This window comes from Malaclemys terrapin, chromosome 1 (assembly GCF_027887155.1).
Source record: "Malaclemys terrapin pileata isolate rMalTer1 chromosome 1, rMalTer1.hap1, whole genome shotgun sequence".
Classification (NCBI taxonomy): Eukaryota; Metazoa; Chordata; order Testudines; family Emydidae; genus Malaclemys; species Malaclemys terrapin.
This window is the reverse complement of record NC_071505.1, coordinates 129,408,408-129,435,119: the sequence shown is the minus strand read 5'-3', so window position 1 is coordinate 129,435,119 and position 26,712 is coordinate 129,408,408. Positions and strand designations below refer to the sequence as shown.

Sequence of the window (26,712 nt, the reverse complement as noted above, 5' to 3'; positions counted from 1 at the left end):
TGTACAGAGGAATAGAACTCAGGACCTCCTGTCGCCCACTCGTGTGTACAAGGACATTTTGATGGGGAAAAAGCAACAGAAACAAGAACCTTATCAGATTCTAAGCGTCTCAAAATATGTAGAAAGTTACTCAAATCAGTCTACAGTGATTCTGCAGACTAGCCACTCCATTGTGCAGTTAAATTAGCTGAGCATTAGTCCCTAGCTCTAAAAATCCCTCCCATACATATTGAAAACAAATTTCCGCTGGTGTAAGGCTAGGCACTGATCTAGAATTCACAGCATTTGCCAAGTCAAATTGCAGCTTTCAATTCTCCAGTGATTTCTGTTCCATAACTTTTCAAAAAAAGTTAGTATATCTCTATATATGAACACACACACACACTTTTATTCCCCCTCAAAACCCAACATTCAAAAACAGCTGAACCATTTTTCGCCCTTGACACTTTCAAATAAAATTCACCTTGGTGCAGAGCTGAAAGGAGGGAATGTTTAATGCCAAAAAGGTGAAGGATTGCAAAGTTTTGACAGTCTGAAATATGCGTTTACTAAGCAAACATTTTCAATCTTAACTATAGCAGTTACCAAAGCTATATTACTATTTTATGTGCATAGAGGTACTTATTCCTGGATGAAAAACTGTGTTCTACTAGACAGAACCCATTTGACAATGCCACTCCTTTTAGAAGGGGAATATACATTCCAATCTCAAAGGCTACATGTAGATGACAGAAGCTGCAGCAGCTGGAGTACCCATAAGCCATGCAGAACAGCTCCAATAGAGACCTAAACAGATGCACAAGAGTCACTTCCCTCCATTCCCCCAGTTCTGGTGCCTATGCTCTTATGTTGCATCTTTTCTTCTTAACCAGCTGTGGCTGGGGGGCAGAACATTGTGACTGATGTTAAGCTTATTTAACCTTTTGTAGAATCTTTAATTCTGATGAAAAGCCACCCACGTGAAAGGGAAATATTTTTGTAACATGAATGCCTAATTTTGCTGGTACTAGTAGTTGTATTTTTAAATGGCATAGGATCTTAACCTTCTTAGTTTTTGAAGCTCACTTCTCTTTTCTTCCTTTTAAAAATAAGTTCTCTTTTCACATTTTTAGCATTAGGAACTATTTTTGATAATTGGTGAGTGCTAAAATTACCAACTACTTTCAGGTTTTCAGACCAGTTCTGCTCAAAGAGCAATTACCAAAGGTAACATAATCCATATAATTCCTTCCTTCACTCATAGTGACAAGTTGGAACCTAGATGAATTTTCTGCACTATTACTCATAAATTGTCTCTCGAGTAAATACAACACCCTTTCTGTATTAAGAGGAAGTCATATCCTTTAAAAATATTTAATTTAACTTCCCATCATCTGTCACCCAAACTGTTTTTGTTCCTCTAATAAGACATGCAATTCTTACTTATGCCATATATTTATTGTAAAGATGTAGGTGTATACTTTTATTTTGCATCCTTTCAGCCACTATTTAACCTTTCCCTCCCTTCTTTATGGTACACTACTCCATCCATTTTCTATTCTGGACTTTATCCTTTTCCCCTTCCTTCAGAGATATATACACGTCTATCTAAGATACTTATGTGACCCTCATTACGTTATGTGCCTCACAACCTCCAATGCAGTTATCCTCCCAACTGCCCGCCAAGGTAGGAGATAATGTTTACCTTCATCTGGAAAAATGAAGGTAATGGAAGCAGAGAGAGACTAAGAGTAAAATTTTCAAATGCACACTAGACACCCACGTCTGGCCCGTGCCAGTCGACTCAGGTTTGTGGGGCTCCTGCTGCAGGGCTCTTTCATGGCTGTGTAGACTTCCGGACTCAGGCTGGAGCCCAGGCCCTGCCAGCCATGGGTTTTTCTTTGCTGTGTAGATGTATCCTGTGTACCACATTTGCAGAAATGACTTAGGCACACCGCATCCTAAACCTCATTGAAATTCAGTGGAACTTAGGAGGTGCTTTTGAAAATCTTATGTGATTTACCCAAGGATTCATAGAAGTCAGTGGTAGAGCAAGGAATTCGATCAGGGCCTTCTAAATCCCAGGCTAGAACAGCAGAACAGAGTGCTTAAGCCCATAAATACTCAGAAGGCTTCCCAGAAAAGACTAGATACAAATTGTATTTATAGAGGAAAAGGAGGATATTGGCAGAAGAGGAAACAAAATGTTTGTTGCTGACCCTTTTTGAATCTCTATTCACTCTAAATTCCATTCAAGGTTTTTGAAATTTTAAAATTTTATTAATTTTCTAAGGAAAACTTGTTTTGTTGAAGGTCCAGAAAAACTTGGATAACTGCATTCACAATTTCCTACAAAGTAATATTATCATACATTATCTTTGTAGATTGACATAAGATCAGAGATGTGCATGGAATGTCAATTTTCACTGTAATGCTTGTAAATTCAGTAGTTTTGTCACAGATTCCTTGTACTGCAAAATGTTGTTTTCTGTTTCCCCTTCATTTTTAAGTGCAACTACAGCGGTTTTGTAATTTTCAACTATCTCAGAGGCAAGCAGCTCTTCCCTGGTTACTTCGGTGGTTTTCTCTGCAGCTCTTATTCGAAGAAGCGTGTCCAAAGCATTCTTCTGAGAGGGGCTGTTATCCCAGATATACTCCTCCATGTCTGCTTCAGTCTTTTCGTTTTCCCACATTTCAGTTTTCTGAAAGAAAATAGACATCACCTTAAAAATGTTAGTACTGAATACTGAAATAACAACCATCAGGAAAAATCTAAACTCTCACCGCTCTCCCACAAAAAATTGTTTAAGACTTTTGTCTTGGATGAAGTTCACTCCAGTGTAGAGTCTATGCAAAAAAACCCTCAACAGAGCTTAAGTGAAATTTAAGAGGTGAACGGGCTTTGCGTTTGACCTCTCCACAGGGTGAATTTAACTCTGCGATTAAAGTTCAAATGCTATTGTAAATATAAGCCTGGAAATCCATTTCAAATCTGTATCATTTGGCATGATTACAGTAATCTGGAGAGAAAAAGAGCTGGCAGAAGCAATAATTAGTTTTCCAGTTATGTAAAGTTACTGATTACAGTTCAAACTTCAAGAGAGAAAAAAAAAGCCCAAATCCTTCAAAATGTTATTTTAAAATAATGGTCGGAATTCCACTGTCAACACTGGAGTAGCTCTGTATTTACACCATTATTGGAATCTGACCCAAAGTTTGTGAAATGAAAGGAAGTTTTCCCTTCATTAGTTGGAAGTTGGTACACCAGCCATTAGACTATCTGGATCAATAGGACTTACTTTTGGTAGTCTCAGTTTGTGTAGTCAGACTAAGTCAAGTCACCAGATTTTTATCATCATTCCACACCAAATTGGACTCTACCTCAACACCTTTAGGACATATAGTCATGCAATGGATCACAATTCAATTCTCTTATGTATTTAGACTAAAGAACTTGGTTAATCATCAGAAAATGACACAGCGCCCATCCATATAACGGCCAAGTGGTTTCAGATTGTGTTTTGAAAGAAGTAGTGATGACATGCAGCTTGTCTCTCTAAACTCCTGATAAAAGAAAAAGATGAAATATAGTGTATGATCAAATTCCTTGAGTTGAATGACCATCATACTGGCGAAACATGAAATCATATTTCACTGACTATAGAGTCACACAGACAGGATGCTTAGGTTCTTCCACCACTGGGGTGAAAGATTAGGAGTGGATAAACTAATCCAAAGTGTAAAGGGAGGAGGGGCCTGAAGACTGACATCATCAGGACAAAGAGGTGAAGAATTTCCAATGCTGTTGGATTGGTATTGCCCTTTAGAGCTACAGCCATGAAAGTTACCTTCAGTACTTTTCTAATTTGTCTCACCTCCTATTCACTCAGAGAAGCAGATAAGCTGGAAGACTGACACACCCTCCCCACCCCCCAACCAAAGCCCAGAAGGGAGACTGTGGCAGGCATTTCCATGGCTGTAGCCTCTCTGCGGAGAGAGATCCTGTCACTTATCCTGAGAGGGGAGCAGGAACAGTAGTCAAAACTTGTGTAAGAAGGCGGCACAGGGTGAGTGTGCTGAAAGAATCCATATGCTTCTACAATGGGGGCATTTTTTGCTCTTTCATTCCGTGTTGGCCACAAAGAGACAAAAAGAATCAGCCTGCGGTAGAGCCAGAAGACAAACCAAGGACGTGCTAGGTGGGGGAAAAACATTCAAGTTTAGTGACTGGAGAACCTGCTTCCTTATGAAGGAAGCCACTAGGTCCAAAACAGTGGTTCTCAATGCAGGTCGCTTTTGGCCCAATCAGTGTGTGTGTGTGTGTGTGTGTGTATATATATGTATGTATGTATTTTTTTTATATATAGATAGATAGAACAATTGGGTAGGACAGACAATATTACCCCAGAGATGGGGGGAGGGATAGCTCAGTGGTTTGAGCATTGGCCTGCTAAACCCAGGGTTGTGAGTTCAATCCTTGAGGGGGCCACTTGGGAATCTGGGGCAAAATCAGTACTTGGTCCTGCTAGTGAAGGCAGGGGGCTGGACTTGATGACCTTTCAAGGTCCCTTCCAGTTCTAGGAGATGGGATATCTCCATTATTTGTTTGTTTATTCAAGCTGTAGCAATTGCTAGCTAATATCTTTGTAGCAATATCCCCGGGCTCTGATCTAATCAGGTAAGAAATTAAGTAAGATGGGTTGTTGGTGTGTACTTCTATACAGAAGACAGGTCTCCTCAGTGCTAAGAAACTGATTTATTTCTGACTTGGGGAAAGAGCACTGCCTACCATGGTATCCCCACTTTCTGCAGCTCACAAATTGATCCATAGAGGACCTTTATCCATGAAATGACAGCTAAATTCTCTTTAGTCAGTGCTGTGATCCTCTCATTTCAAGTTTCTTGTTTGCAGCACCATTGCCTGTAAACATTTGGGAGTACTCTACTTGCAAGGAGTACACCAAGTATCCAGAAGTTTTTCTTATACCGTAGCCCCTTATTTTGTTTCACTGCCTGCGCAGGAGATGGCTCAAATGGTGTGCCATGTAAACTGGCATTCTTGTGTATGTAATTACTATAATGTAAACTTCATTTAGGTCACACCATCACATTGTTTTAAATAGGTGAACATCACAACTTTTTATTTTCATTTTGCTAGACACTTATAACATACAACGAAAGACCACAACTGAGAAAAGCAACATAACCATTTTGAACCTTTCATTTTTATGTTATGCTTTTGTTGCATTTAATGCTGAGGAAATTACTTCTGAAGAAAGTTATTCCTGTGGAAGTAAGTTAAAACAAGCACTCTCCTAAAACGTTTACATCATATGTCCTTAATGAAATCCCTTAACTGGCAACTTTTCAGTAATCCTCCAGCTTTGCTAGCCATAATTAAGTTGCATTAGCAACAAACAAAAGTAAAACTCAAATAAATCTGGCAAAAGATTTTTTAAGTCTGTTACCTAGTTAACAAAGTAGTTCTATACAAAACACATAATGCTTAATAATGGCTAGTATTATGAAAGCCAAAATTTTTTACATTTCCAACATATGGATCCAAGTTATGCCTTTGTGCTTGAGCCTGAATACACTATTTACAAATGCTTTAAGTGTTGCACCCAGAATACGGTAAATGGAAGTTCTCTCTTTTAAAAATCTACAAATCCAAATGTTGTTAAATCAGAAACAGATTAACATCATGAAAAGTCTCATGTGACTGACATTTAAAGAACTTGGGCACAATGCAAAGCAGAAATAAAAACCTTATTCAGTCATTAAAGAGGGAAAATTTAGTGCTGTAATCTGCACCTGCAGAGCACCAGTAAACAAATAGTTACAATGAAGCGTTCTCTGTATGCATCATGAGATTTCAGCCAATGTTAACACTTTATTAATAAAACTAAGTGTTACACTTTTTAAAAATACTTATACATTCTTAAAAGTTAGCAAAGTTATCCTGCTTTTCATACCAGCCACTTATTGCACACTGTCTCTCCAGGGCAGTCTGTCCCGTTCAGAAAGAATTTTTAAAAAAAACAACCACCTCTCACAGGTATAGGGTTTCTCAAAAGTAAAGGAATGAGTGTTGCACCTGGTCAGTCCTGGACCAAACTCTTGTTATTTGCCAGAATCATGTCCTAGGTTCAACAAAAGATCACTGTGAGGCCTTTGAACACCTTTAAGTTCCAGCAGAGGTAATAAAAACCAATTATGGTCATTACATTTATCTCTTCAGGAAAATCCTTCTCTGTGCACATTAACTGATGGGATTTCAAAGATGAATGTTGATAAACAGATTAACAAGCTTCCCATCTCTCTTGAACAGTGCAATGCAAAGGGATTTTAAATTAGACAAATGAAATTGTGAAGTATTACTAGTTTGTAAGCTTTGCGAACAGGTTGGAGTGTCAAAGTAATTCTTAAAATAAAACAGACTGCTTCTAAGGATGGGGTCTGGGTGTGATTTCAAAATATGTTCCTTTGCTCTGTTACAAGAAGCCAGAATCATTTGCTGAAATGTTGGTGGCCATCCTTCAAAATGAAATGTTATCCTAGCATACATAGATCCAGAAGTATATCAAACAGGAAACTGAACAGAAACTAGATTTTTGCAGGCTGATTGTATTAAGTAAATTTAAAGACCTTTCAACCAGAAGATTTACTGCAAGAGTAAAAATAAATGAACCTGGAATTACACTTCCACCTGATAACACATTAGGGTAATCAAACCCATATGTGAACTCACTAATAGGAATGCTACAACAAAACATTGATGTCTCAGTTTAAAGGGTTATAAAGTGTGCCAATGAGACAGTGATGCAAAAACCAAGTACATCAATATGACGTCTTAATTCAGAGTGGTAGATGCCCATTTCTTCTCCTGCAAAATTCAATATTTGAGTGAAGGATGCAGTGAGCGCTTTAACTTTGAATAAAGTTTGACAGTTGGAATATTCAAACTGTGTGTGTTTACCATTTTTCTGGACTCAGTGCTGTATTAGGTTAAAAACCTTACATATATGCTTACTCAATAAGCTGGACTGAAATGGCTCTTTCAAACACACACCGTTTCCAAGAAGCATTAGCCAGACCCACCTAAAGGTACATTCACCTGATAGTGCAACTGGTTCTCCAGTAAACACTTCTAATGAAAGCTATAGAATATTTTTCTTTTAATGTAAGTTCAGAAAATGTCTGAAATGGATACTACAAATGAGATTTGGGGGATTTTTGCACTCCCCAGAACAGGTGATGAGACTTTTTAAAAATGCCATAATGAGAACAAAGGTGTGTTACTATGCAAATCTTTTATATCAATTGTGAACCTCCCCAAATAGGGGCTTATAACTGAATTGCTGACAAAGCCTCAATATTAAAAATTGGATTCAAGACAATACCAAAAAGCCTCATTATAAAATGACTCTCTAAACATACAAAAATGAGTGATTTTTAATCACTTAAGATGACATTTAAATCACATTTTTCTTGGCTTTTCTTTCAGTTTAGCAAATTGGCAGCTGCAGTAATACTCAGGATTAAGGTTGCCAAATCTTCTGATGTGTCTTTTTAGAAAAGTTAAATAGTTAAACTATTTTAAAACTCATTGTAAGTGGCACACAGAAAAATTAAAGGCAATTAGAAATACTTATGAACTCACGTTAGTCAATTTTCCTGTCAACAGCCTGAATAGTTAACACATTAATCAGAGATTTAATGCTGTTCAACAAAAAAGCAAGTATTTTTAGTAGTTTTTTTACAAACCTGAAAATGGCAGTTTAACCTGAAGATACCCTAGAATGAGTAAACCTGTCTCTTTCTACTATGCTGAAATAGAATGCATTTTAGCTACTTCATGGACCTGTCTCACAAATTTACAAGTAGTAATAAAGAGCAATGATTTGGAACATACTAACTCAGTTGAGCACCTCTAAAAACTGTCAAAACTATTTATATACCCATCGCTGTGCATATACTATATCCTTGAACTGCACTTACAAATTCTTAGCTAACAACTTGAAAGATAAGTATGTGTGTAAAAACACTTAATGGGCAAAATATACTTAAAACCATCTGTCTGATATAATTCACTACGTTAACTGTAAATGCTGCTATAGGGAACTTACTCTTATGTAGCCTGGAAGGTGAGCTTCAAAGCAAAATATATTTATAACACAGAAATCTTGCTTTAAGTTTTAAAATCAAAGCATACCTGTCAAATGTCACATCTGAAGCACATTTGTCCCAATGTCACTTTTACCCATGTCAACTGAAATGTCACTACATAGAATCAGGGATACAAACAATGAGTGAAGTTTCCCCTTCAGCTCCCTCTCCTCCCAGGTGCTAGAGATCACTCAAGAGATTCTGAACAAAAGGCTTCCACCTCTTTGTGCCTCTCTGAAGAACAGTGGGAACGAATAAGTGGATAGGACTGCTGTGTCCTGGTCTTGCCCCCAGGAAGTAGTCATGGTATGAGGGAGAGAGCACCACAGGAGTTATAAAGAAATTCAGTGGGGAAGTGTGGAGATGGGAGACAGGATCATTGCAGGAAGAGGGCAAATTAAAAGCAGAAAAAAAGTATGAGCCAGTGGTACCAAAGAGACAAGGATTAAGAAAAAACAGGTATCTGTCTCAGAACAATAATGCAGGTTGTAAAGGAGGAAGGATGATCTTATAACTAATGACAACTCCCGGGTTCCATGTCCAGTGCCACTACTGACTTACTAAGCGACACTATTACCTCTATCCCTCAATTTGGCCATCTGTACAATGGAGATAATACTGATCTTGGGATGGAAGTACCTGTACTTTTTTGTATCTTTTGGTTGTGTAAAGATTATCTGAAAGGTTTAAGTCCAAACAAAGGTTTTCAGAAAGCAAAGATCTTATGGAGACTAGAGAACGAGTGAGATAATGACATCAAAAAACTAAAAGCTAATATGAGAGGAAAAGGAATATTTTAAGGAGGCTTTAAAACTTTGGATTTTTTGTTCAATACCTATACCTGATAAACACTTAGATGAAAGACTGGGGAGGTTGATCTTCAGAGACATCCTCTCTCCCAATGTAAGACTCTGCACCATATATTTGAGAGCCTTTCCCTCCCCAAAATTCTCCAGCAAATCCAGAAAACATAAGATTTGACACTGAAGATATTTCTAAGGGAATGGTAAGTCAAATGGAGCACTATTTTTTTTTAAATTTAAAATATTTTAGACCACCTTTAACTTGGTTTCTGTTTTTGCTTGAAGTTCTCTTTTAGAAGAGACATGCCAACATGGTATTCCACTGAAACACATGGAAACAATGCATGATTTGGCATGTACAGGGATTCACCCCAAAAGAAGCTGTGTGTTCACTAGTAAGAGGTGTGTCCTTGAGTTCACTAGTATTTTACCTTGTGTTAAGACAAGGCAGCGTGCAATTTTCAAACAAATTAGCATGTCAGCTAGTTTAACTCGACCAGCTAATTTGTATGAAAACTACAAATTCCCTTGTCTTCACTATGATTTTACAAGTTAGTGAACTCAAGATATGAATACACCTTTCCTCCTAGTACAGCCTTTGAGATAAGCGCTTGAACCCCAGCCTGCATAGTTTCACAGTACAGCCCCACAAAGACACCCAGTTAAGTGATTTGTTGTATGTAGGCTTGCTTAGGTTATTTCAAATCCCTTCCCCGCTCCCCCGCCCAGGCAACTACTAAATAGAACTCCAATGTGTGACGCTGGCAGACCAGCTGCCAGCTCATGCCAAGGCCTCTCTGAACACTGACAAATGCAGAGTTGGAAACCGGTCTGGCTTATCTGTGGGTTAGTATAGTTAAAATATACATTAGTGTTATAAGAATGTGCTTAGTGTTTAGACTTTATGGAATGCTTGTGGGATGTGCATGTATTAATCCTACTTATAATATATGTGTCCAATGGTATAAAGTTATATTGAGTGTTTGCATTGTCAACCTCCGTAATTGTGTAACTCACCAAAGAAGAAAAGAAGCTTTAATTAGGATAAAGTGCTCATCCTGCACACTGGATGGCCCACTGAAGGCAAATGAGGCATTGTGTAGCATCAAAGGACAGAGACTTTGCTGATGGCATTCCTAACTCCGTCAAGGAAAAGGGAAACCTGTATACGAACTCATCCCATTGCCTCGGAATCTGGGGTGAAGGGACTAAAAAAATCCCTGACAAGGAGAAATTCGGTCTCTGGACTCTGAGGGGTAAAGTTTCCTAAACATAAGCAAGAGACCCCTGGGCTGCTTGGCATGGGTCATCCCTAAAGTACATACAAAGCTGATTATAGAAGCTTACATTACCTTTATAAATCTACGACTAACTCATTTGTGTGTATATGTTTTCTGTTTTAACATTGTAAATAACTTATTTTCTTCTCTTAGTTAAAAAAATCTTTAGTTCATTACAGGATTGGCTACAGGTGTTGTCTTTGGTTTGAGATCTGAGTACAACTGACCTGGGGTAAGTGACTGGTCCTTTGGGACCGTGAGTAACCTGAATATTGTGATTTTTGGGGTAAAGTGACCCTCTATCACATAGTCCAGCTTGCCTGGCTGGCAAAACAGACTGGAATATCTCAGGGGACTGTCTGGGACTCCATGGTAAGACTGTTACAGTGCTTTAGGAGTTCATGATTGTTACTGGGTTGGGGAAATCTAATTATAGAACATACAACCAGTTTGGGGTTTCTACCCTGCTTTTTGACAATCTGCCCTGAGGCTGGCACTCACAGTTCTGAGTCACTCCAGAACAATGCCATATTGTTTCCCATTTAAACATAGAAAGTTTGGAACTTTCCATTAATTGGAATCACTATTCTCACTTGCATCAGTAACACCAGGAATAAAATTGTAATATGTGAAAAGCACTTAATAAAAGCCTCTAAAGAGCAGCTCTGGACTAAAGGGGAAATGCATCAGAATCTGCGCGTGTGATTAAGTTTAGTTATTCTTATCTAACTTATTCTCTCACTATTCCAAATAAAGTAAAAGGCTAATTTTAATAGTTATCCTAGAGTGGGATATCTATCCAATCTATCCCATTGGCCGGGAACGGCAAACTGCAGCCACTGGGAGCTGTGGGCAGGCGGCCAAGCCTGCAGACTGTCAATGTAAACAAACTGTCTCGTGGCCCGCCAGCGAATTACTCTTACGGGCCGCAGATTGCCCACCACTGATCTAGACTGAGATCACCAAATTCTCTTCACTTTTGATTTTAAGGATTTGAATTCAGGTTTCCAGGATGGATGGATTACTAATTCCAGATCCCTGTATACTACTTAGCCCCTTGCTTTATATACATACAGAACTACTTTTTAAAATTTATTTTAATGACCGGAATACTGTTTGCAAATTAAATTGTTAATTAACAGGTGGACAATAAAAAACAAGTATAATGCATCATAATTAAGGCTATGTTTATGTCATGGAGGTCATGGAATCTGAGTTCCAGAGACCTCCGTGACATTCTGTGTTTCAGCCCAGGGGCCCTGGCAGGGTTCCACCAACAGGCAACAGAAGTGAGAGGTGACAGATTGCTGGAGCCCTGAGGAGGGCCCCTTCAGGAATGGGGGACAGCCTCATGCCGGGGGGGGGGGGGGGCGCAGAGGAGGGGGAAAGAAGTAGGATGCTTCAGGCGAGTGGCTGGGGGTGTCCCGTTTTCTCTTTGGGAAATATGGTCCCCTGCAGCTCCCAGCTACCGTGGGAGAGGGCCCCCTCCCTACAGCTTCCAGCTGCCATGGGCGACGGGGGAACCCCACAGCTCCCAGCCACCCCAGTGGCGGGGGAAACCATGTAGCTGCAGCAGCAAAAGTCAGACAGGTCACAGCACAGAATTTTTGTTTATTGCCTGTGACCTGTCTGACTTTTACTAAAAATAACCATGACAAAATCTTAGCCTTAATCATAAAACATTCAGCAGTCAAAATTAAATATTGTAGTTGTAATGTATACAGCGCACCAGTAAATATACTGTAGCATATTTTGTAAAAAGTAATATCTTAGAAAGTATAAATTACTATATACCAATGTGTCTGAGTAGTACAGGGAGGGAGCCTTTATTACATTGATTATAAAGCACAGATTAGCAATTTTCTAGTGTATTCTTACAAAGTCCCAAAAAGAGGAGTAGGTGCACAATACACATTGTTCAGGAAAAATGTTGCAAACATGCAGGTTTAACTTCCAAACCTTTCAATTACTGCTACAATTGAGGAATTGCAAGGAAAAGCTCCAGCAACTGGTATTCACTTGGTCTCCAATAATTTTCACTTTAAAGTTTAACTAGGGATTGAACTACATACAGTTTTTGGACCAATTCAACTAGATTGGTTTAAGAACCAATTTAGGTAAATCAATCCAATCTCCTAACATGGACGTATATAATTTAAAAGTGTTTTTAGCTTTGCCGATGCAAGAGGAGACACACACTCAGTCAGCGCAGCTTAGAGGGAACACAGGAAGTTTTTCCTATGTCCAAACTGTAAGGTTAGTTAAGCACTTAAATTACTTAGGGAGATTGTGGAATCTCAGTCACTGTCAGTTTTTAAGAACAGGTTAGCCAAACACCTGTCAGGGATGGTCTAGATAAATTTAGTCCTGCCTCAGTGCAGGAGACTGGACAGTCCTACCTTTCTATGATTCCAATCTTTTTTGTTGCCTTTTACTGACTTTTTTTAAATTTCTCCTACATAGAAGAGGCAGGGAGGAGCTCAGAAATGAGCACAGTATTTTAAGAGACAAGGTGTGTGAGGTAATAGCTTTTATTGGACCAACTTCTGTTGGTGAGAGAGACACTTAGTGGGGGCACTAAACTAGAGGGGTGTTAATACGCCACTTCACCTTGAATGATTCCTCAGAGTATGTGCTAACTACTTATGCCATTTGATTTTTAGCTGTGACATTTAGTACCTTTTCCAGACCTGACAAAGTCCTCTGTATAACTTGAAAGCTTGTCTCTCTCATCAACAGCAGTCAGTCCAATAAAATATTATCTCGCCCACCTTGTCTCTCTAATATCCCAGGACCAACAGGGCTACACCACCGCTGCATACTAAACGAGTCAATTAATTTTTCCAGTTCACTGTTCCTCCTCTTTTCCAGATCATTAATATTAAGCAGAGATCCTTACAACATTACTTATTAACCTCCATCCATCTTGAAAATTGATTTTTTATTTCTGCTTTGTTTCCTTTGTTTCCAACCCACAACAGAAGTTTAAATCTCAATGATTATTCCTACATAAATATGAGAGATCGGTTTATGCCTCCTTTAACCACTTGATGGCAGCAAACTACCATTCTTTTGACACTAATACAAATTTTTTCTTAGTGCTATTATACTTGCATCCATCCAAAATTAATATAAGGTCCGCTACACGCCTATTATAATTACTGCTTTGTGTACCGCTATCAACAGTAAGACAGAAAGACACTTCATTAAAGTTCTCTCAATGCTGCCCTTTTTGTTTGGCAATGTAGACTATGTCCACCACAGGCCCTTTCCTGGGAACAGTCTCCAAAGCCAAGACACAAAACACAAGGAACGGAGTCTAGACCATCCAAACTGGGAACAGAACAAGACTTTAGTAAACTCTCCCCCCACCAACCCAAACATTACAGCATCAAATAGAGAGTACAGTAGAACAAAGCATAGGGTCATTCAGGCATTGGTTAGAAAATTGCAGTTCATATGAACAGCAAACTGGCTATTCAGACAGCTACTACATGGTGTGTAAAAACTAATAATGTGCAAGTGTTAACTTAATTACTGATTAAGATGAAAAAGCTGCAAAATATAAAATGTTAAGCATTACTATATATTTTCAAAATATTGTAATCAATGTTTTAAAGTTTGTATGTTGGAAATTGTCACCAAAATGTCATCACTTCTGGGGACAAAACATGAAAGCCTGCCTTCCTCAAACTCCTGTGCATAGGCTTATATGGCAGAAAGTTTGCTATGGAAAGGTAAAGTGTAGTGCATCTACCTTTAAATCTCACCACAATGTATGACCATCAGCATAACAACGATATCAAAGCTAACCAATTAAGATAACCTCAGATTTTCCAAGGTCATTGATGCAATGAAGAAGTTCACTGTTTGGGAGTACTGTCTCCTGGTTTTTGTTTGTTCTGTAAGCAGCACTGTAGAGCCCATCAAGGCTGTTTGGGGGAATCTTACTTGTGCATTATACTGTGTGGGAATGAATGCCAGAAACAGGGAAATCATCCTAGTTCTCCCTTCAAAATGGTTGTGGAAACTTAAACTTCACACTTTGCCAAATTTGCCCCATACTTACAGATCTCCCAGGGAAACATACACTTTGGTAAACTTGGGGCCTGATCCTGGAAAAAGTGCTGAGTGTTCTCAACTTCCATAGGAATTTGCAAGATCAAACCATTTGTGGGATCAGCATGTGGGAAGACACTTTCAACTATGCCTGTGTAGTGGCTTCAAGTAAAACCATAAAATGTTAGAAGTGTTTCCACATCTTCTTTGGGTACCTCACCTGTTCACATGGCTCCAACTACCCACCTTTACACAGGTGACTCACAAATCTACTTCTCCCACTCCTGACTTGTCTCCATGTGTATAATTCCTCATCTCAGCCTGTCTCTCCAGCCCCTCTTTCTAAATATCTCATTGACAAAAACTTAACACAGCAGAATGTGAATCCCTGATCTTTCCTCTCAAGGTCTCATCTTCACCCCATTCTCAGTCACTGTTGAAACCACAACAATCATCTTGTCATTCATTCAGGCTCATAATCTAGGTGGTAGTCAGACTTCTTCCTCTCCCTGGCCCCTCACATCCAGTCACAGTTTCTCCCTCCATAGCATTTCCAAAATCTGACCTTCACACACTCTCCAGTGTTAAAAGACTACCTATTTATTCCATTATTTCTCATCTGGAGTATTGCAGCCTCACATTGCCTATCTACTGTTCATTCAAAAAAGTAGCTACTAAGATAATTTTCCTTTCACATTATTTTGACCACATCAATAACACTCTGAATTTCTCCACTGGCTTCACTGCATCAAATGGAGTCTTCTTGTGCTCACTCTTCAAGCGCTTCCCAATTCTGACTCTTCCTGTCCATCTCAATAGATCAACCCCACTTCACTCCGCTAATGCTAGTCTCATCTGCTCCCACAATTTACTCCATGCCTTCAATGCTGCCTGTTATACACAGAACACACTCACTGAATTAATGCACACAAACATTCCTACCTCCAAAGATCGACACCGAGCCAGTCAATCAGGAATAGCTGATATTTGTTTCCAATTAGACAAAAATGAGTCCTGTAAACACACACACTTCATATTAAGCAATACCTTATCTATGCAACTGTTACTTTATTGGTTACTCCTGCCCTCTCCTTTCCTTCCCATTTAGTTTGTCACTGAGTTGTTGCACATATAGACTGAACACACCAGAACAGCAACTGTCACTGGCTATTTTTACGTACCCAGCACAATGGAGACCCAATTCTGATTGGACCCTTCAAGTGCTACTGCAATATCTATAAAATCAGAGTTCCACTACTAGAGGACCTAGTCCTTGGACTGAAGCCTCAGTTAGAAAGGAAGAAATGCTCCTCGAGACCAAACTTGGACCTGGAAGGCAATCTTTGGGGAAAAAAGTACATGAGTTTTCTGCAAAGAGTGATGCACAAGGGATTTTTTTCCAAAAACCAACCAACCCAGAGTTAACTATGTATGTGTTACTTAGGAACAAAGTTATATTAGCACTTTACTACTCCTGCATCACTTTATACAGATCAATAGCATGCAATTTACCAAGCATTGGACAATTCACCTAGAAATTGGCACCTCCCACCTCTGAGAAAAGGTTTAATTAGGAGATACTATAGTGAGACCTCATATTACTAATATGTAATTATTTTGACAAATTACTTCCTAATACTAGTACATATGCTGTGGCGCATCAAACAATTAAAGCCAAGTTACACTTAAAACATAACTACACTTTCTGACCTATATACAGCCCTTGGTTTTCATAGTCTGTTTGTTCCCATACGTGCTAATTTGCAAGTTTCAGTAATTCACAACAGTTCTTCCACTCATTAGTACAAATTAGAGGGTCTACAATAACTAAAACAGCAAGCACTGCACTGGGTCTTTAGGTCTTGCATCACAACCTGCAACAAAAGCAGTAACAGTCAACACGGAAAGGAAAGACTGGCCTCATTTTCTTATTGCATTCCACCAACCACTCATGCAAGCATGCAATGTGGCACCACTCTGTTGGCAAGGTGACCAAATATCGAGATTACTTTTGTCTAACGTTACTGTTTATAGTTAGGATTAATCCCCCCCGCAATATTTAAAGTTCACACAGATTAAAATAGATCACAGCCTGTTTGCTTTTGGTTAACAAAATGCATCGAAACTATCTTTCAGCAGGTCTATTAAAAGGGATTACCACTGATCATGGAAAAAATCAAATATGTCACAGTAGACCATAAATTTTTCATGGAAATCAAAGACAATTACAACTGATTGAGGAGTTCATCAAATATTAACATGGAAGTTGAAAGGTAATAAAAGGGCAAGAGACTTGTGCGTATTCAATACACAGCAAGCACTCACATGGCAATATCGTATGGCCTGGACTTCTATCACTAAGTAATGCTAGAGCAAAGGACAGATGTGTTGTTCGCCTGGAATTCATAAAAAAGGAACAGTGTTTAGCCTCTGTTGTCACTGTTCTACTACTGGAAACTTTGATCTGTCATCCGAGTTTGAGATTTGTGTTACTGGTAAAAAGAAAATACCTATGTTGGTAGCATACCACTGAAAAGTAAAAGCTTATTTATAAAACTTATTCTTTAAAATATAAATTCATAAGCCAAATTTAATAGCATAATTACATCATACGCATCCTTCAAGGTAGTCTCTGATCAAATGAAAATACCTCATTGAATGAGTTATTACATAATTAAGTAACTATGACGACTGAAGGCAGAAATATTAGACTTTGAAAGAATGTTGATTATGGGGACTTAAATACTACTGGAAAGTCAACTAAAAATAGTATTATGAAGGGAAACTAAGGGTCTTCTCATACAAAGGCAAGACTAAAAATACAATCCAATTTAACTGCACTCTGACTAAGGGCAGATCTTCACTACCTGCTGGATTGGTGGGTAGAGACTGATCTATCAGGGATTGATTTATCGCATCTCGTCTAGACACGGATAAATCGATCCCCAAACCTGCTCCCCGTCAATCTGGAACTCCAGCTCGCGAGAGGCTGAAGCGGAGTCGACAGGGGAGCGGCAGCGGTTGACTTGCCACCATCTTCACGGCCAGGTAAGTCGACCTAAGATACGCTGATTTCAGCTACGCTATTCGCGTAGCTGAAGTTGCGTATCTTAGGTTGAACCCCCCGCAGCGTAGACCAGGGCTCAGTACTGCAAGGTTCACAGAGAAGTATATAAAAGCTGGGTAACAAATGCAGTGACACCAAGGCACAACTAAGATTGAGAGATTGTGGGAAGGAAGTACCCAACTTATTTTCAGTCTAATATAATTAGTCAGATGGTTAATGTTAACTGAATGTACTATTTTTTTAATCATTATTTTGAGAACTACCAGTCTGCTACATTTTACAGACTCTGAAAAAATACTGGTTTCAGAGTAGCAGCCGTGTTAGTCTGTATCCGCAAAAAGAACAGGAGTACTTGTGGCACCTTAGAGACTAACAAATTTATTTGAGCATAAGCTTTCGTGGACTACAGTCCACTTCTTCGGATGCATACAGGCTCCTGTTCTTCTTGAAAAAATACTGTACTTGTAAACATACCTGCTCACATACTGTGCGAAAACATGCATGCTGTACAAATGCCAAATGTCATATTTGTCAGTTACTTCCCTGAAACAAATAGAAGCTATCCAAAATGCAAGTATTGGTTTTCAACGTTCTTTTTTATAGCACGTATGTTATGCTGCTTTTATCATTCTATATAATGTAATAGATTCCTTTAAAAAAATGCATTTTAATATTTGTAATCAATAGGAATGACTAGAAGTCATGGGCGAAATGGATATACTGAGTATTAACAGGCCAGCTGAGGGATACATTTTGATAGAGAAGAGAGTATGGATTAAAAGGTTGTCTTATGTCCATTTGATGACTTATACGAAACAGTTTTTCATTCTAATTCCTAATGTACAAGTGTTCTTGATAACACACCTCAACTGATGCTTCCACGGATAGCCTCAGCAATTGGGCAGTGGGTGGGAGGGGCCAACCAAAAAAAAAGAGAGACCCCCCGAACTGGAATAAATGCAAAATTATTCTCCCTCTACCCACCACAGGAGAATATTTCACTCATCACAAGGTCACTACTTTTGTGAAACTTACTAGGCACAGAGCTGTTTTTAATTAAGTTGTACACATTAAAAAAATTTGTTTTGAATATAAAATATTCCCCAAAAGGGGAAAAAAAAGTATTTTAAGACAAGTAAGATTCAAATAATCTGTGACATCTTTAAAATAACTTCATTAATTGCTTAAAAACAAACTTGATTTTACATCTTGAATATTTAACTAATTAACTTGTATTTTTTAAACACAAGTCTGTCAAATTATTTTGTTTCCTGCTTCTCTGTATTTTGCTTTGGGTTAAGATAATCAGGTATTATAAAACCACATTTAAAAAAACCCAAACGTTTTACACTGATTTCTTATCTAATTTTCAGTGTGTGCATTTAATAGCCAGTTGAAATCTTATGGAAAGCTGTTTCATTTCCGTTTAGCTTTTTAATATTGCATCAGGATAAATGCAATCAAAATTATTCCTAATTCCTGTCAGAAGAAAGGAATTTATTTCTAAGACTTCCTGTGAGATATTATTTATTGTGGGCATATGAAGTCAGGTAAACAATAAAATTGTGGCATCCTGGAAAGGTATTAGAAGTGCTTTCTGTGGTTCACGTTGGACAGAACAGGGCTGTTATGCTTTTTGTAAATCTTCCAAGCATGCTGAACCTGCAGAATGATTCCACCCACCACACAAGTCAGGATTTTTAACTAAATGTGGTCCTAGGTGAAGCGTTCTCTTTTCTGGATTAAAAGCACTGTTTATTTTGCTAGATACATTCATTTGCTTACCCACGATTCATGGTACAAAACTGTGAGGAGGTAGATTCCATAGTCATAGTTCTGTCTCCTTAACGGACACCTGAAATTTAAAAACAAAGGATGCATTTTGAAATAGTCGCTATTCCGTTTTTGGAAATTTAGAATACATAGTTAAGATTTGTTTGTTTGTTTAATCTGTGTCCCCAGACTCTGGGAAGATTTTGTATCACTTCAGTTCCTAGTCAATTGCTCATTGTACATTTCTGAATTAAATTTGATTTATACAGATTTTCAGGCTTTTAGTGTGATGTCAAGGAAATATTTCCCTCAGTGACTATTCTGCATCTGCTCATTGGGAGAAAAATTAGGACAATAAACTAGAACCGATGGGGCACATATTCAGCAACCATTCAAGTCTCTGCACACTCTTGGCCAGAGCTAGTCTTCAATGAAATTCTGCTTTCAGTGAGTACAGGTAAGTGTAGACTGCATGAGATTCTGGTCCTGAGAAAAGTATATTGTTCAGTTAGTGAGTGAAGAAAAAACTAATAAAACTTTAAATAAAACATTAGCTTCTAATGTAAGAAAACTTAGATCAACCTAATACCAAAGTTAGAGAAAGATGCTCCCAAGTGTAAGTAGCCAGAAAGGGAAGGATACTGCACAGACTATGGTGTGCACTTTTTTGCCTCATGCCCAAGTGCTTTACGTATGCATCAGGCACAAACAGGTTGTGGATTTCAGAACACAAGTAATGCACCTTGAAACCAGAGGTGCTGATCTGGAGGTCCAGAGGGAGACTGAATTACTTCCAGAAATAACATAAGGACACTAGGACAGGCTGTCACAATCCTTTAATTGAGGAAGCTGGTGTTAAACACACCGTGCCTTCAATTCTCCTTTTCATTCACACCAACTCCCCCAACGTATCTGTGGGCTTCTTTCCAGGCTGAAAGGTGGGGTGCTCATCATCAGTTTCTCCCTTCTCTACTGATTTACTAGAGGGTGCAGGAAGGAGAGTCATTCTGTATTAAGTGATCTCCTGGGGTCAGGTAGGGCCAGTACAGCACCTTTTCTGCTCCAAGCTCTCAGGTAGTCCCACAGTCCAGCAAAGTAGGCAGTGCAGCAACCAGTGACTCTTTCCCCTCTCCCTCCATAAGGCAGGAGGTGGTGTCAGCAGGGGAGGTAGTACCCCTCCTACTCTATTTTTCCAGCGTTGAACCCAACTCTACTTAGAAGTTACCGCCAACCTCTATAAAAGTTTGAATGGAAAGGGAAATACAAATGGTATCCATAAAAATCTTAATTCCTAAAAATGTAAAACGTACTAATAAGTTTACACTACCAGCCTCTGGATCAGGAACGATATTGCATGTGCAATATTGAGAGAGAGCCTAGAGACAACTAAAATTTAATAAACTAGTAATAATGCTTGTTTTAAGTACCCACTTACAGAAAGTGTACCAGTGTCATATCAGGACAAGGTTTAGAGAAGCCATTTCTCAATGTCTTAAAATGACAGCTTTTTTTTGGAAAAGCTACTTCTATGGCATACATGAGTAGCTATGCCACATTTAGTCCGAAGTAAAACACAGGAGCTGAGCAGTAAGTAATTGTAGTTGACCCACTAAGTAACAGTGGAAGTAGATTTATAATAGCAGGCTACCTGAAAAGACCCTAAACTAAAAAGTGAGGAAGTTAAAATCCTTTCACTCAGCAAGGGAATTACTTAAGCATTCCCTATAAGAATCACAGAAGGTATGTATAGGGGTGCATGCCCTCCTAAGTCCCCTAAAAAAAGAAACAGGAAAGAAAAAAACCCAAATCACACTACGATTAAATGGCAAAGGACAAGAGAGTATTTGAGCCAAACAAGTATCCTTCAAAAATTGAAATCCAGCTAAAGTGAAGCCAATAAAAAGGAACCAACTATGGCAGGAAAAAATGTAAGATGGGCAAGAGGGAATTTTGGAAGAAAATAACTAAAGGAAAAAAAAGAGGCAAGAAGTTTTGTAAGTATTAGAAACAGGATGCCTACAAGAGAATCATGGGGATACCAGGGAGCAAGGGGACTAATTGATGACAAAGGGATTTCAGAGAAACGAAAATTTCTTCATTACAAAGGATACTGTGGTCAACCTGTTCTTGTCGGGTAACAAAGATGAGGCTTTGTCAGAGACTAAGTGTGGAGTATGTCTTCACAGTTAATGCAGGTAATTGGCAACCGGGTCTGGGCACAAGGATCCCCACAGTGAAAGTCCTACTTGCATTACTGTGTTTTCTGTTTCCGCACTCACCCACGATTCTGTGTGCTAAGCCAACCTAGGATTCTTTCCCTGTCAACTGCAGAAGAACTTGTCTGTTCTTTGGGGGAACTGCGGGACAGACACTGAGGACTATCAGCACTCGATTGACTGCCTGTATCCTCACTTCAAAAGAAGACTGGTGACAATGACCCGAGTTAAACTGGAGCCTGGGCTCTAATCTTTACCCACAACTGGTTAAACTAGCCTGGGCTTAAAGTACCTGCAAAGCCAGGTCAGAGGTTTTTAAACCAGGGCAGGATTTCTTCTGTCAGGATGGTTGTGGAACACAATCTTTTTGTGCATCTGGAGTCATGTCTACTAATTGTTGCGGCTTTTAATTTCCAGTAACCTTGTAGAGCAGACAGAATTAAGATTGAGGGTGTTGGTTTCTATGCCTTCTGCATTAACAGAACAGTTCATCAAGTTAAAGCAGCAAGACATGTGCAAATTCATTAAAAGCCACATGGTTACACAGGTGTAATTGACTCATCTGTCCCACAGAAACTTATTATTGGTGATGCTCAGAGGGACAACTCCTTTTGACTTACAGAACCAGATACTTGGACAGCCAAAGCATGAAAAACGTCACGATCACACCATGTTAGCAATGGTCACAAAGGTAAAGTCTACAATCTACCGTTTAAACTAGCTTAAATTGGATTTAAACACTTGCCAACCATTGTCCCTACTCCGCAACACTGAATCTAACTTCTCACTATTTAAAGAGTGAATATTTCTTCAATGAACATAAACCTTGTTTACATTACTACTTTCATAATAGCTGCAGAAGCCTTCCATCCCTCTATTTGTGCCCGGGGCTTGCTTTTAGTTTAGTGTAATTAAAAAATATCCAGCCTCCAAATGGGAATTGGGCCAAACCACTCTATCACCAAATGAAGCCTGCCTCTATCACCACCTAAGCAGCTTTGAGAACATATAAAAACTTGCTTCACAGGATCTTTAACTGGGGATTTCTGAGGTAACAGTTTGACTCTTAGTTATTTCTTAAAAATAAGATTGGGCACGAAGAGAACCGCACTGAAGGCAAAACTAAGCATCAGGAAAACAACCTAAACTTTAAAAAAAGCAATATTAAACTAATGTAAGTCTTGTGATATCCCAACATAACAGATTTCTCTCCCTCCTCAAAAACATAAATCAGCAAAGAGTATTGTTTTCCATTCCTGCAGTTGGAGGTTCTTTACAGCCCCCTGGTGGAAGAAGTTTTCATAAAACAAATAACCCTAATAGAAATGCTTCAATCAAATAATAAGCTACAATCACTAAACCTTAAAGGACATAATAGTTACACAAAATAACCTAGAAAGTATGAGCCAAAGAATGTACTAACAACAGTGCTGATAATAAAATGGGAAATAAAATTAGGAATCAGTGTTGTCACCACATAGAAATATTTGGACGACAACCCTCACAATGTTTGGACAAAGTCTGGGATATATACAATACTTCAGTTACTGGTTTATGTATTTAACTAGTGTTCCAAACGAATTACACAAAATGCAGGTGTCCATGATTAATTCTAAATTTATCATAATTTGCTTCATATTTCTGAACACAGCTAAGTTGTACTTTTACTTTCAATTAACTCGAGACTGACAAAGAAGGGTTTTGAAATTCAGTTTAATTACAGGTTGTAGCAGAAAGGCTCAAGAAATATTAAAAGCTTTTTTATTCCTTAAGCAAAACTAAATACTTGTGCTATGTACTTTGCTGAGGCCATGACATTTGTCTGAAGCTTTTCTGAACACCGCAAGCCATTTGGAAAGGATATTTAAGTAATTTTTAATTTGAAGCTGCCAGATTATTGGAAAAATAAATTAAATTACTTCTGCAGGTGAAATTAGATGTATCATTATTTACTATTATTTACAATTCTGATGAGAACTTCCCAAAGGCTAGTATCTAAAATTCATAATTGATAACCATGATTAGAGAGCTTAGTGTCAGCATCCAAGCTAGTAAATTGTTGATGACACACTGAAACGCTATGTATGTTATAACTGAATACTGAACAAGTTGCATCATTGTTAATCAGTGAAAAAGTTACTTATCTGTACTGTAACTGTTCTTTAAGATGTGGGTGCAGACATGTGTTCCATTCAGGTGTGCACACGGCCCAGTGCACCAAAGTCAGAGAACACTGCGTAGCAGTACCTGTACAGGTGGCACTCATAACCACTGGCCTTTTAGGCCCTCCCCAAGCTATTTAAGGGCAACACAACCCTGACCTCTCAGTTCTCCTTCATACCAAACATCAATAATTGAGACTTCAATGGAGAGGGGATGAAGGGTTGGTTGTGAAATAAACATCTGCATCCACATCTTGACGAATAATGTGACAGGACAGGTAAATAACCATCTTTTCTTCGAGTGATTGCAGACGTGCATTCCACTCAGGTGACTCAAAAGCAGTATCAGGAGGAGATGGGGCTTGAGTCTACTTTAAAGAGCAACTGCAAGAATGCTTTCCCAAAATTCAAATCTGATTTGGTCACAGATGTGATAGCATAATGTTTGGTAGAAGTAGGTATGGAAGACCAAGTAGCAATCCTGCAAACATTAGTAAAGAAACATCACAGAGAAATGCAATCTTGACCAAGCTGCTGTGATGAGAATCAATCTTATGATCCAGCTTCATCCCAGGAATGACTGGGATCAGGGGAAAGCATACATCAGGACTGATCCACTATTCAGATTAAATGAATCGCTCAGGGAACATGGTGCAGAGCTGCTAGAGCTTTGTCAAGAGATGATGAAGTTGACTGGAGCGAGCTCCCCCCTTGCTTCTTCACATAATACATTGTGGTGGTGGTGGTGGTGGGTACATGAACTGCTACAGCCTTGAGCTGTACTCAAAATACCTTGCAGGCACTGTAAGTGACTCAAAGCACCAAGATGTTGATATGAAGAGATGCTTCCTGCTTCATCCTCAAACCTTGTACCTCCAATTCCCCCAGATGTGTTCCCCAACCTATTGTGGAAGCACTGGTAATTATGGTCCTGTCCGGGGTGGTGGGGGCAAGCGAAGGCAACACCCTGGCATACACTGCTCTGAACTAACCATCACTGGAAAGAATCCAGACCTTCTGGAGGCACTCGAACTTGACAGTCCAATGCTTGACAATTTGGGTGATAGATCAACTTCAACCACGCTTGAAGATGACAAAGGTGCAATCTTGCATGAAGGGTCTGGCTATATGACCAAACAGCTTCAGAAACACTCAGATTTGAACAGAAGCGTGATAGCAGAGACACAGACAGGTGACTAATTGCCTGGAATCACTCATTTGGCAAAAATGCCCTTGAGTTTGTAGAATCAAAGAGGGCGCCAATGAGCTTGATTTTTTGAGATGGTATTAATGTCAACATTCTCTTGTTCAAGATCAGACCCAGACTATCAAAAAAGGCATAATGTGAACTGGACAGGTGAGAGGACTTGTTCTCTTGACTTGCCCCTCACTATGCAATTGTTCAAATACGGGAAGACATGAATTCCTCTTTTTCTGAGGTATGTCGTCACTACTAACACGCATTGGTAAAAATGCAAGGAAGAGGGGACAGGTCAAAGGGTAGCACTGTGTATTGATCATGTTCACCTGCCACAACAAATCTCAAACCTCCTGTGGCTTGGGGGAAAAAAGTCACCACGTGGAAGTAAGTATCCTGAAGATCCAGGCCAGCAAGCGAGTTGTGATTTAACACAGAAGAATAGCTGCTTAGAATGACCATACGGAGTCTCCCATATTTGATGTATTTGTTGAGAGGAGAGATTGAGAATAGGTCTCATCCCTCCTTTGAATTTGGGGACCAGGAAATACCAGGAATAGAATTCCTTTCCCCAGTGCTGCAGAGGGACCACTTCTATAGTTTCTGAAGCATGCAGAGTCTGGACCTGCTGAAAGAGCAGTGGCTTGTGAGAGGGGTTCTGAAGAGGGAAGGGGTAGGACTGTAGGGAAGAGGGATGCACAGAGATCGAATGGCACAACCCGATCTCATGGTGCTTCGGACCTATTTGTGTATTACTGTATCCCAAGCACGGATAAAGCAAGACAAGCCAACCTGAGCAGATAGAGGCATGGAAGTCACAACTGGAATGCTGCCTTGGATCTAAAAGTCAAAATGGCTGTTTGCTCACTGAAGGATGACCAGCTAGCTGGCGGAAATTAGACCCAGAAGGCCCATTTCTCCTCCACAATCCATGTCCTCTACTAGATAATTCCTGCTGCATAACAGGGAAGAACAACTGCCAGAAAAATAGCTGAGAGTGATATTGATGCTATTACTGCTGACCTCTATAATGCCACCTTCTTGTGGCTGGAGTATCATCAAGGACTCACAGGCCCTGTGATCCCTCAGCTCCATATGGTCCCTCGGAGTAATCCTCTTCAGTGTGACAGCTTTCCGTGAAGGTTGCACTCTCTCTCTGGGGCTAGGCCCTCTGGCCCTGCCACCTCCTGGAACTGTACCTCTGAGCCTTCTGCACACCTCTCTCTCTCTCTCTCGCCCTGGGCCCTCTCAGGGAGTCCACTCACCACACCCAGAAGCAACAATGCAACCCTGATCTCTAGACTGCAGTGACTCTCAGCCAGCTTAAAACAGAAGGGTTTATTGAATGTCTGAACTCAGCACAGGAAGTTCTCAGGGCCCTCGGGTCCACAGTCTATCTGGGTCTGCCCCCAGTCCCAATGGGCTCAGGCTGCTCTCTCAGTCCCCAGTCCAGCCGCCCCCTCCTTCCAGCCCATCATCCTTCATCACCTTCTCCAACAGCCCCTCCTCCGTCCTTTGTCTTTGGTCCCAGGTAAAGATGCCATCTGGGCCCCCTCTCTTGTCCCCTTTTTTTTTAAAAAAACAGGATTGGAAGGGATCTCAGGAGGTCATCTAGTCCAACCCTCTGCTCAAAGCAGGACCAATCCCCAGACAGATTTTTGCCCCAGATCCCTAAATGGCCCCCTCAAGGATTGAATTCACAACCCTGGGTTTAGCAGGCCAATGCTCAAACCACTGAGCTATTCCTCCCCCCCATTTGTTCCCCCACTGGTCTGAACTGGTTGACTTCCAAGATGGGGTGAGCCTTCCGGTCACCAGTTGCTAGGGTGCCCAATCTCCAGGTCATTATCCAGAGCCCTGACTGCTAAGTGAGGTCACACCTCCTCTGCAACAACAAACACCCTCTCCCACCACCTCATTAAACATGCAGCACACAGGGAAACAGACACACACAGTATTCATGCAAACCATTAAGAAAATTCCTTACTTTGTCACAGGTATAAACC

The 26,712-nt window shown here is 39.7% G+C and overlaps 1 protein-coding gene across 1 annotated transcript in view; it reads right to left on the bottom strand.

Annotated features, from left to right (window-relative positions):
* Positions 1–476: 476 nt before the first annotated feature.
* The window catches only part of MRPS35 (mitochondrial ribosomal protein S35), a 51,254-nt gene continuing 25,018 nt past the window's right edge, over positions 477–26,712 (bottom strand). The window contains exons 7-8 of the mRNA XM_054038762.1: positions 19,143–19,212; positions 477–2,681 (exon numbers count right to left, since the gene is read on the bottom strand). Coding sequence (XP_053894737.1) covers positions 2,403–2,681; positions 19,143–19,212 — 349 coding nt within the window. The 3' untranslated portion in view covers positions 477–2,402. The remainder of the gene's footprint in view (positions 2,682–19,142; positions 19,213–26,712) is intronic.